Source organism: Coregonus clupeaformis, chromosome 9, assembly GCF_020615455.1.
Source record: "Coregonus clupeaformis isolate EN_2021a chromosome 9, ASM2061545v1, whole genome shotgun sequence".
Taxonomy (NCBI): Eukaryota; Metazoa; Chordata; class Actinopteri; order Salmoniformes; family Salmonidae; genus Coregonus; species Coregonus clupeaformis.
In genome coordinates, this window is record NC_059200.1 from 14,684,948 (window position 1) to 14,697,587 (window position 12,640).

The window sequence follows — 12,640 nt, forward strand, 5'->3', positions numbered from 1 at the left end:
GTCCTTTAGCCCTGGTTTAGTTGGTAGGGTAGCTGACTGATTTAGTACTTATATATGGACGGGGGGAACCTGATCCCAGATCACCAGTCCTACTCTGAGATGCTCTATGAATGGTGTCCTTTAGCCCTGGTTTAGTTGGTAGGGTAGCTGACTGATTTAGTACTTATATATGGACGGGGGGAACCTGATCCTAGATCACCAGTCCTACTCTGAGATGCTTTATGAATGGTGTCCTTTAGCCCTGGTTTAGTTGGTAGGGTAGCTGGACGGGGGGGGACGGGGGGGAACCTGATCCTAGATAGGCACTCCTACTCTGAGATGCTTTATGCATACCGGGCCAGATCTTAAGTAACATTCTGCAGCTCTTCTTCTCGTAATCCCATCTGAGAAGGTATGGAGGTTATAGAAGGTTAGAGTTAGGTTTCACATTTCTATATTTGTTCCGCCCTTCACACGACAGCCACCCTGGAGGAAAAAAAACCCACTGTCAGGTTACTCCATGGGTAGTGCCTGAAACGGCACCCTATTCATTATATTGTGCCTCATATGCCTCAGGTCAAAAGTAGTGCACTATATGGGGGGGGCATTTTGGGACCCAGCCCCTGCCTAGTGGACTCCAGACTGCGCTCTAGCCGTGCCACAGAGGTAAAGGCTAGTCAGTCTCTTTTAGTTCCAGTTGAACACTGTGAGAGGACTGAAGCTCCGCTCTCACGGTCCACTGAGCATGTCTACTAGCTCTGAGCAACACAGAGAGAGCAGAGCTGAGGAGCCACAGCCTGCCTCAACCGCACACGTGCGCACACACACACACACACACACACGCACACACACACACACACACACACGCACACACACACACACACACACACACACACACACACACACACACACACACACACACACACACACACACACACACACACACACACACACACACACACACACACACACACACACACACACACACACACACACACACACACACACACACACACACACACACACACACACACACACACACACACACACACACACACACACACACACAGCCGGCTTGAGAAGGATTTGTCCTATTCAAGCAGTTCTCTAGTCTAGTCTTTCCACTCTGACTGACTTCCCTCGAAGCTACCCCAGGTCCACAACAACGCACACAGCTAATCTGATGTATCACTGTAACCCCGTCAGTTTGAGAAGATGCCAAGCTGATTAATCAATAATACTCAAACCTCAAGACTACAGACCGCCGGACCTCAGTGAGAAACACAGTCGCTGTACAGCCCTGCAGCCCATCACATTCAGTTTTACTTCAGTAGTATATAGAGGGAATCACTGATATGAGAAAGGACTTCTACTGCCCAGGTTAGTTCCCTGAATAACCTGTTCTTTTCTGGGTTATTTTTAGTCTTGTTGAGTGGTTAACGCTGAGCTGTGGTCTGTGGTAATGTAGTGTCTGGCTGCTCAGAGCATCTGTGGTCGACTCGTGTGCTAGTCTAGTGCAGTTGTTCTCCAAGCTCTCCTGGGGACCTCCAGCCGTGCCATGCGTTTGATATTTTCCAGAGCTGGCACATCTAATTCAACTTGTCAACTCGTCATCAAGCCCTTGACTACTTGAATCAGGTGAGATAGCTCAGGGCTACAGCAACACTGTGAACCGGCGGAGTCCCTGAGGAGAAGATTGAGAACCAGTGGACTAGTGCAGTGCCTTAGGGACTCTTCATGGCACAGCGCTGAGGATGAGGAGGAGGAGGAGGAGGAGGAGGGAGGAGTGAGTCATCATCATAGACGGAGTCAGAGCAGCATGATAATCCAACGGTTGCCTGTCACAGCACATTCCATTATTACCCCATGAAGCTGAGCCTGGGTGCTCCTTTAAAAACCTCCTGAAAAATCTCAACAGATCTTCTCCAAATTCAACCACTAAACTAGTATTTGACATCACAGAACGTCCCTCTCTCTGGAGAGAACAACATGTCTGGATGGCAGCTGCAATAGAGCAAACCCCTCATGTCCTCATCTGACGGAGAGATCACAGGAGAGCTCTGTCATAGTGTCTTTCAGTCAGACTGCTCCATGATTGCATCCAAAATGGCACCCTATTCCCTATATACAGTAGCACACTACTTTTGACCAGAGGCCTATGGAGGCCTGGTCAAAAGCACTGTATAGGGAATAGGGTGCCATTAGGAACGCACTTCATGTCAAAGATTGTCTGTAGCTCTAGAATTTATTAGCGCATTACTGGTCACACACACACACACACACACACACACACACACACACACACACACACACACACACACACACACACACACACACACACACACACACACACACACACACACACACACACACACACACACACACACACACACACACACACACACACACACACACACACACACACACACACACACACACACACACACACACACACACACACACACACACACACACACACTGTTGTGTCAATTCCTGACTACAAGCTACAAGCCTAAATCCACCCAGGGTGCTCAAAGCACTCCCAACCTGCAGGGGGCAACCATGCAACCGGAGCTGTTGAAACCAACCACCAGGAAGTGCTCTGGGGACCATATTAACCTGCGCACCCACAAGCAGGGCATGTGCATGGCATCAAAATGTTTGGTAAAAGCTTACTTGGCTCTCACTCATTCCTGAGAAGAGATACCAATGACCACAGCTCCTGATCATCCAAAGACGCAACTGGTAGGACAGAATGTGTTGTGAATTCATGCTTCTATATGCCCTTTTGTTTGGTTGTAACATACAATACAATTATTAATTAAATTAAATAGTAAGACTTCATTATGTGAACGTAGAACTTGACAGTAACGTTACTATAATCATGTGTATTGTTAAATGTTTAATTAGGATATTGATATTTAATTATTAACTTGCAATGATCCTAGGTTAATCTAAATGATGAAATGATTGTTTGGTTAGGTTGAGGATTCAGTAACATTAGTTTATGCTTATTTTTGAGAAAGTGGAATTGAGAGTTATTTGTAACTAATCCATGGGTTTTGTTTGTGTGTTTTGAAGGTTATCAACCTATTCTGTTCCATCTTTATGACAATAAAAAATCATAAAGTGAACAGTTTTGAGTTGTCCTTTGCGTTCATCAAGGATAAAGCCGTTTTCAAGTTTGGGCAGAGCTGTGGTCAGCCAGAAATCACGCAGAACTTGACAGTTGATAACCAGCGCGGCAGTGAAGACGAGGATCAAAGGGCTGAAGTCAAGCTGTCGACGCAAAGGAAGAATTGCCTGTGAAACTCTACACCATGGCCAAGGAAACTTTTGGGAAAACAGTCAAGCAACTGAAGCAAGAGCGGACCTTAGCCAAATCTGCTTTCACCAGACAAGCGAACTACCTGAGTAAAGCTGCAGCTGGTATGATTAAGCATGAACTACAAGAGGAGTTCAGCAAGCTCAGTTCCCTGGCTAGAAGTGTCAGTGATTCAAATGATGACTACGCGGCTGGCCTACTGGCTGAAGCGGGAACTAAGGGAGATGAAGAGGTCAAGCTCGACAAGGACCAGCATGCTGATCTTGAAAGGACGATTGAAGAGTGCGACATGAAATTGGAGGAAATCCGAGAGGCAGTCCAATTCAACCTCTGGCCAAGATACGGTAAAGAGGAGGTAGACTTTGCAATCCAAGAAGCGGAGAAAGCCTGTGACAGAGCCAAAGAAACCCCCGTCACTGCTATTAACAGGGACGGCTATGAACTACAGCTGGAAAGAGCGAGGAAGCTAATCCATGATGCAAGTGAAAGCCTGAAAGACTGGGAAAAATGGGTCCCACACGATGAGACTGCAGATCTGAAAGGCAGAGTAAAAGATCTGAGAATATTCGGCAGTAACCTCGAGGCCAAAAGAACAGAATTCCTCATCGCACAGAGAATTGCAGAAGAGGACAGAAGACCTACAGAGCTTCAACCAATAGCGGTCCCACAACCAGTGGTGAGAATAAAACCAACCAGTCTACCTAAATTCACTGGGCTTAGGAGGAATTTCCACAGATGGAGGAAAGACTGGGAGAGCCTGCAAAAGCAGGGAGAGCCGACTGGTTCAGTGGAGGTGAAGAAGTTTCAACTTCTTGACAGTGTGGACGAGAGAATATGTAGAGACCTGCGCCTGTCATCATATAACAGTGCTGAAGACATGTTTAGAGTACTCCAAAACCGGTATGGAAACAAGCCAACAATCGCTTTGGAGATAATTGAGGACCTGGAGAGGGTCCCTCCTTTAAAGTCACACCAACCAAGGAAGGTTATTGACCTGATTCAAGCTGTGGAAAAGGCCCTGAATGACCTCACGGAGCTCGAAAGCAGTGGAGCCATAAAGAATCCCCTTGTCATCAGATCCATAGAGAGCAAGCTGCCGGATAACATGAAGAGGGACTGGCTGACATTCATGGTCAACCCAAGAAATGGAGTCACACCTGACAATCACTTCGACAGCCTTCTAAGATTTTTAAAGACACAAGAGGACATACTGGAGAAACTAGACCAGTTGGGTGTAAGTGAAAACCCTGAAAAGAAAGCTACGTACCCGGAGAAGCGGTATGCTTCCACAAGGTCCACGAGAAAGGGAGGATGCGTTGTGTGTGGAGATGAAAAGCACCGTGAGAAGATTTTCTTTTGTAAGCAGTTCAAAGAACTAAAGCCTAGTGAGAAGCTGAATGCTGTCGAAAGACTGGGAGCATGCAGAAGATGCCTCAGATGTCATGGAGAGGATGAGGAATGTACACACACACACACACACACACACACTCTCTCACATTCTCACACACTCTCACACACTCTCACACACACACACACACACACTCACACACACTCACACACACTCACACACACACACAATTAATAACCTTACGAGAGAGTAGCATGAACTAACTAACCACAGACCACCGCTGCTGCTCTCTATAAGCAGAATATACACTGAGTGTACAAAACATTTAGTTGCACCCCCACCTCAATTCGTTGGGGCATGGACCCTAAAAGGTGTCGAAAGCGTTCCACAGGGATGCTGGCCCATGTTGACTCCAATGCTTCCCACAGTTGTATCCAGTTGGCTAGATGTCCTTTGGGTGGTGGACCATTGTTGATACACACTGTGTGAAAAACCCAGCAGTGTTGCAGTTCTTGACACAAACCGGTGCGCCTGGCACCTACTACCGTACCCTGTTCAAAGGCACTTAAATCTTTTGTCTTGCCCATTCACCCTCTGAATGGCACACATACACAATCCATGTCTCAATTGTCTCAAGGCTTAAAAATCCTTCTTTAACCTGTCTCCTCCCCTTCATCTACACTGATGGAAGTGGAATTAACAAGTGACATCAATAAGGGATCATATCTTTCACCTGGATTCACCTGATCATTCTATGTCATGGAAAGAGTAGGTGTTCTTAATGTTTTGTCCACTCAGTGATACTATCCAGAGAAAAACACTACATTAATCAAAAGTTGGCTAATTATGATAATCAAATTAACAATAGGCTACATGACACACATATTTCCAAAACACTGAATTATAATAATGTGAATATTAGCAGTCTTTTCCATACTAATTGAATCTCATTGTCTACAGTAATAATAAAGACTCCTCTCCATATTTATTTGGACAGTAAAGCTAAAAATGTGTAAATTTGGCCCTAAGCTCCAGCATTTTGAATTTGATATCAAATGTTTCATAAGTAGTGCACTATAGGGAATAGGCTTCTATAGTACTCTGGTCAAAAGTAGTGCACTATAGGGAATAGGGTTCTATAGTACTCTGGTCAAAAGTAGTGCACTACGTAGGGAATAGGGTTCTATAGTACTCTGGTCAAAAGTAGTGCACTACGTAGGGAATAGGGTTCTATAGTACTCTGGTCAAAAGTAGTGCACTACGTAGGGAATAGGGTTCTATAGTACTCTGGTCAAAAGTAGTGCACTACGTAGGGAATAGGGTTCTATAGTACTCTGGTCAAAAGTAGTGCACTACGTAGGGAATAGGGTTCCATAGGGCTCTGGTCTAAAGTAGTGCACTATAGGGAATAGGGTTCCATTTGGGACCTACTGTACGTACCAGGCAGAAACTTGAGGTTCTGGAGGAGTTGTCGTTCCTGGGTGAAGTCCACCATGAGATGGTTCATGTTGTCTGTGGCCTTGGGCTTCATGGTCAGTCTGAAGGCTGGGGCCATGGTCACCCTGCGGGGAGGAACAAGACGCAGTGAGACCCCCCCATAGCAGCACCACCACCACCAGCCAGGTGACGCAGTGAGACCCCCCCATAGCAGCACCAGCAGCCAGGTTAGCCTGAGTGCCAGTCTGTTAGTGCCATCACATTCAAGTTCAAGTTTAGCACCGATGTCATTTGTGTCGGAATACATACATAAGAATATGTTTTGTGAGACATGCCAACTCCTTGTCATGTTAGGCTTGGCCTTGACAGCAATGGAGTTGGCAAGAGCAGGAACGGGTCTGGGACCATACGTAGGAGACACACACAATAGCTACGTTTCCATTAACTTGTGATTTTTGTCGCCATTTAGAAAAGTTTGCATAGATAATAGATGTGACAATAGCCTGCTACGGTGCGTTTCCATTTAACCATCTTGTGTCGATAAAAACACCTGGACGTAATGACGTCACACCCCCAAAAAATAGAAAAAAATATACGTTTTCGCGAAAACCTACAGTGTCTAATAAAAAATGAAGTGGTTGAAGTGTTTCCATTATCCAGATTGCGAATTAAAACATTGGTTAAAGCCCGTCTGCCCTACCACCTATCTGGTTCATGTCTCAGGTAGCTCATGAAAGCCAGGATGGATAGAATGCAAGAATTGATTAATATTTGCACATATTCTAATAATTTTCATTTGCCAACGTATCGCCAAGGTCCGTGCCATGGTTAGACTTGCACTCCTGTAGATCTGAAATAATTGGATGGTGAAACTTGCATCCAGCCAACCAGAAAAGCAAGTCGAAGCAATTCAGGCATTCTTGAAAGTCAGGACAAGGACCCTGCAGAGAAACATTATTTTTATTGTTGAAAAATAGATTTAGCAAGCAGTAGGCATTTAGAATTAAAATGTGGAGTGGAGCCTCATAGTTAAGCTACGTGTTGACATCACGTGCCCCTCATACCTTCCAAATGATTCATCAAATCCTCATTTATTCAAAAAAACACAGTTTCCATCATCATTTGTCGCAATAAATAAAGTTTGACAAAATAAAACATCGTCGAATGGATCAAAATGTTGTTGATCTTTAGAACATTTTCTCCTATCCATTAACACACGTCGCAATGCTTTTGTCGAATAAACCTGGGTCAGTGGAAACCTGCCTGATGTCACTTACCTTGGGGGTCAGCAACAGCAAACAAAGACTCACACACGTTGACACACTACATACATGTACAGGTCAACTACATGTTACTGATGTCCGACCAGATAGCTGACTACATGTTACTGATGTCCGACCAGATAGCTGACTACATGAATAAGACAACAACAACTACAAAGACGTTATGTTAGTAAAGCACATAAAACAAGACCTCTAACTATTTGATCAGATAGGACTCTAAACCGTGCACTAAGCTAGGCATCTCACACCACTGCAGCATGACACCAGGCATATCCATTGCCTGGAAACCCGACATTGGAATTGCATTGAATTTGATGTTGGGCAGAAATGAGCGTTTGAATCAGGGACGTTTCCTCATACACAGCCTCTACATAGGGCCGAAGACTAGGGTTTTGAGTTTTAGTGAGGTCCGGAAGGAAGCTAAAAAAATATCATTTTCTACAACATTGTGGCTTGTAGAGGTCGTGAGAGGAAACGTTCCTGATTCAAACAGTCATTTCTGTCCGACTTAGAATTCGATGCAATTCAACGTCGGGTTTCCATGCAAGCATGTCCAGAGACTAGAGAAGAGAAGAGCGTACCGTACCTATCTTTGATCTGCTTGGCAGCCTTGGAAGAAGAGGAAGAGGAAGAGGAGAGGAAGAGGAGGAGAGAGAAGAAGTGGGACTGTTAGTATCATCGAGATATACCATATGTTCTATATCTACAGTTAGTACAGCCATGCAGGCAAGGGATGGGGCTCAGCAGTTGGATTGGACACACCCACACAAGCATGTTCTCCCAACTGACGCACGCAGTGGGAAGCTGAGGAGAGCACGGTGAACGTCGTCACACAGAAAAGCAGCGTGACTGTAAACTTCAGATTCTGTTACTGTATTATAGGAAATTGAGAAGGAAAATCACGTTTGTTAGTTTAGGAGGATACTTTTCTTCATAGTATCAATACTTTGAAAGTGATTCAAAAATAACCAAACAAACTCCATGTAGTTTCATTTGAAGACATACTACCACCTACGATAGCTGTACGAGGCTGCCGACCCGTAAAACAACGTTGACCTTCATTCACTTCCTGGTAGTCCTTGTCAGCTGATCACATTCAAATAGTGTTATTGTCTAAGGCTTACATATGGAGTGAATTCAACGCCAACGAATTGTATTTGAATTCCATAATTTAGAATTTGTATTAGGACATTGAATTAGATTATTATTTTTTTAATTAATTTGTAATGCACAATTTAATTTAATATTCAAATGCAATATTTATATATTGCATTCATTGTCTGTGTATCAAGTTTACAAACGATAATTTTAAGTTGATCAAAGTTTCATATATTCACCTTCTCAGATGCGTTCAGATTCAGTTTTCAGATTCAGATTCAAAACCAGAGACAACATCCTGGTACTTTGCAGGCCAGGAAAAGTAGAGGAGAATAGAGAATTAAAAACGCTCACTGTGGTGAACAGAAGCTTCTTGCGGTTTCTGAAGCCAATGTGGCATGTTAAATGTATTTTCTTCCTATGAATTTGGCTCTAGCATTTGAACCGTTTAGGCTATAAGCTATTATGACCCCATTCCTGAAAGCTGAGACTCTCTGGAGCGTGGATGTGCCTTCGGTTCCCCTCTATGGTGATCACAGGCCGCGTTAGAAGGGAGTGTCACAAAACCCACAATTTGGCCCCCATAACAATACAGTTGAATAGCCTTGTCATCGCCCCCTTCTTTCCACTTGAGTTCAAGCCTAGGCGTTGGTCCTGTGACTTGGATGGGTCTCTTCAAGGAGGAGGTCAAAGGGGGGTTGAAATGCAACACAGGTGGTTCGGTGACCACGCTCGTGTGATAAGCAACTTGTCTGAGACCTGAAAAGTAGCATTGTCTGGTGCACAGGAGACCTGAGTTAGAATCCCATCAGTCAAACTAACACGTCTTCAGGTCTCAGGCAAGGTTGCTTTCATCACATGCATGGATCACCACACCACCTCTGTTCCACTCATTAAAATGGGGCACAGATCCTTTCTGCTTCTGTTTGACACAGAAAGTAGTGTTTAGTACCCAGTCAGTTATATTGGTATGAGGTCAAACGGGGGGTGACATGTAACCGAGGTGGTAATGATGAACCACGATCTTCACACAAGTAACCTTGCTGGAGACTTGAAGACTTGCGTTAGCTTCCTGAACTCGTCCATATGGGCTTTAGCTAAGTGGGCTAACACAGTCTTGTGACATGCAGGAGACCTGGGTTGAACCCAGTCAGTCACAAGAGAAAGATTAAATAGTGAGTGGAAAGGCTATCCTTAAAAAGGGCGATGACAGGGCTATTCAACTGTATTATTTTGTGACACTCCCTTCTAACGTGGCCTTTGATAATCATAGAGGGGAATTATTCCAGAAAGTCTCAGCTTTCAGGAATGGGGTCATAATAGCTTATAGCCGAAACGGTTCAAACGCTAGAGCCAAATTCATAGGAAGAAAATACATTCAACATGCCACATTGGCTTCAGAAACCGCAAGAAGCTTCTGTTCACCACAGTGAGCGTTTTAATTCTCTGTTCTCCTCTACTTTGCCTGGCCTGCAAAGTACCAGGATGTTGTCTCTGGTTTTGAATCTGAATTTAGAGAACTGAATTTGAAAACTGAATCTGAATGCATCTGAGAAGTTGAATATATGAAACTTTGATAAACTTGATACACAGACAATGAATGCAATATCTACCATATTGAAACTGAATATATAAATATTGAATTTGAATATTCAATTCAATTTGAAAACTGAATGCAATATTCACTCAATTCAGTTTCAAATCATGAAATACAAGTTCAATTGATGAATTCAATGATTAAATTTGTGCATTAAATAAAACAATATTAAATTCAAATTCAACATCCTAATACAAATTCGAAATGATGGAATTCTGATTTCTGTTGGCACTGAAATGGCTCCATACTTGTTTTTGAATCTGAGGCCGAGGCCGAGAGACCAGCAGCCTCTACCTTAGTGAACTCGTCCTCGTCTTTCATATCCAGAGCATTGTTGGCAAACTTCAGCAGCTCTTCAGCACTCTTCAAGGCACTGCCGCTCTGTGTCAGTTGATGCTATGGAACAAACAGGGGGAAAAGACATTTGAGAAGGGTGATCTGTTACAATACCGAATGTAATTTACCTCGATACCTTATGTTGGAGACCTGATTAAAATAGAACAAACTAAAACGATCCACTAAATACATTATATACTGTGCCTTGCAAAACTATTCATCCCCGTTGGCGTTTTTCCTATTTTGTTGCATTACAACCTGTAATTTAAATGATTTTTATTTGGATTTCAAGTAATGGACATACACAAAATATTCCAAATTGGTGAAGTGAACTGCAAAAAATAACTTGTTTAAAAAAATTCAAAAAAATAACGGAAAAGTGGTGCGTGCATATGTATTCACCCTCTTTGCTATGAAGCCCCTAAATAAGATCTGGTGCAACCAATTACCTTCAGAAGTCACATAATTAGTTAAATAAAGTCCACCTGTGTGCAATCTAAGTGTCACATGATCTGTCACATGATCTCAGTATATATATACACACCTGTTCTGAAAGGCCCCAGAGTCTGCAACACCACTAAGCAAGGGGCACCACCAAGCAAGTGGCACCATGAAGACCAAGGAGCTCTCCAAACAGGTCAGGGACAAAGTTGGAGAAGCACAGATCAGGGTTGGGTAAAAAAAACATCCCACGGAGCACCATTAAATCCATTATTAAAAAATGGAAAGATTATGGCAGCACAACAGACCTGTCAAGAGAGGGCCGCCCACCAAAACTCACAGACCAGGCAAGGAGGGCATTAATCAGAGAGGCAACAAAGAGACCAAAGATAACCCTGAAGGAGCTGCAAAGCTCCACAGCGGAGATTGGAGTATCTGTCCATAGGACCACTTTAAGCCGTCCACTCCACAGAGCTGAGCTTTACGGAAGATTGGCCAGAAAAAAGCCATTGCTTAAAGAAAAAAATAAGTAAACACGTTTGGTGTTCGCCAAAAGGCATGTGGGAGACTCCCCAAACATATGGAAGAAGGTACTCTGGTCAGATGAGACTAAAATTGAGCTTTTTGGCCATCAAGGAAAACGCTATGTCTGGCGCAAACCCAACACCTCTCATCACCCCAAGAACACCATCCCCACAGTGGAGCATGGTGGTGGCAGCATCATGCAGTGGGGATGTTTTTCATTGGCAGGGACTGGGAAACTGGTTAGAACTGAAGGAATGATTAATGGCGCTAAATACAGGGAAATTCTTGAGGGAAACCTGTTTCAGTCTTTCAGAGATTTGAGACTGGGACAGAGGTTCACCTTCCAGCAGGACAATGACCCTAAGCATACTGCTAAAGCAACACTCAAGTGGTTTAAGGGGAAACATTTAAATGTCTTGGAATGGCCTAGTCAAAGCCCAGACCGCAATCCAATTGAGAATCTGTGGTATGACTTAAAGATAGGTGTACACCAGCGGAACCCATCCAACTTGAAGGAGCTGGAGCAGTTTTGCCTTGAAGAATGGGCAAAAATCCCAGTGGCTAGATGTGCCAAGCTTATAGAGACATACCCCAAGAGACTTGCAGCTGTAATTCCTGCAAAAGGTGGATCTACAAAGTATTGACTTTGGGGGGTGAATAGTTATGCACGTTCAGGTTTTCTGTTTTTTTGTCTGAATGAAAAAAATATTTTGCATCTTCAAAGTGGTAGGCATGTTGTGTAAATCAAATGACACAAACCCTCCAAAAAAATCCATTTTAATTCCAGGTTGTAAGGCAACAAAATAGGAAAAATGCCAAGGGGGGTGAATACTTTCGCAAGCCACTGTATACACTAACGGTCAAAAGTTTTAGAACACCTACCCATTCAAGGGTTTTTCTTTATTTGTACTATTTTCTACATTGTAGAATAATAGTGAAGACATCAAAACAAAGTTTAAAAATCAATATATTTTATATTTGAGATTCTACAAATAGCCACCCTTTGCCTTGATGACAGCTTTGCACACTCTTGGCATTCTCTCAACCAGCTTCACCTGGAATGCTTTTCCAACAGTCTTGAAGGAGTTCCCACATATGCTGAGCACTTGTTGGCTGCTTTTCCTTCACTCTGCGGTCACACTCATCCCAAACCATCTCAATTTGGTTGAGGTCGGGGGATTGTGGAGGCCAGGTCATCTGATGCAGCACTCCATCACTCTCCTTCCTGGTCAAATAGCCCTTACACAGCCTGGAGGTGTGTTGGGTCATTG

At 43.7% G+C, this 12,640-nt stretch overlaps 1 protein-coding gene across 5 annotated transcripts in view; it reads right to left on the reverse strand.

Moving 5' to 3' along the window:
* LOC121573362 (FSD1-like protein) overlaps positions 1–12,640 on the reverse strand; it is a 75,588-nt gene that overhangs the window by 39,821 nt on the left and 23,127 nt on the right. For all 5 annotated transcript variants that reach the window (XR_006002029.2, XM_041885271.2, XM_041885270.2 and 2 more), the window contains exons 4-6: positions 10,362–10,463; positions 7,959–7,981; positions 6,093–6,214 (exon numbers count right to left, since the gene is read on the reverse strand). Coding sequence is in view for 4 of the 5 variants with exons in the window: in XM_041885271.2 (XP_041741205.2) it covers positions 6,093–6,214; positions 7,959–7,981; positions 10,362–10,463 (247 nt within the window). In the remaining variant the exon portion in view is untranslated. The remainder of the gene's footprint in view (positions 1–6,092; positions 6,215–7,958; positions 7,982–10,361; positions 10,464–12,640) is intronic.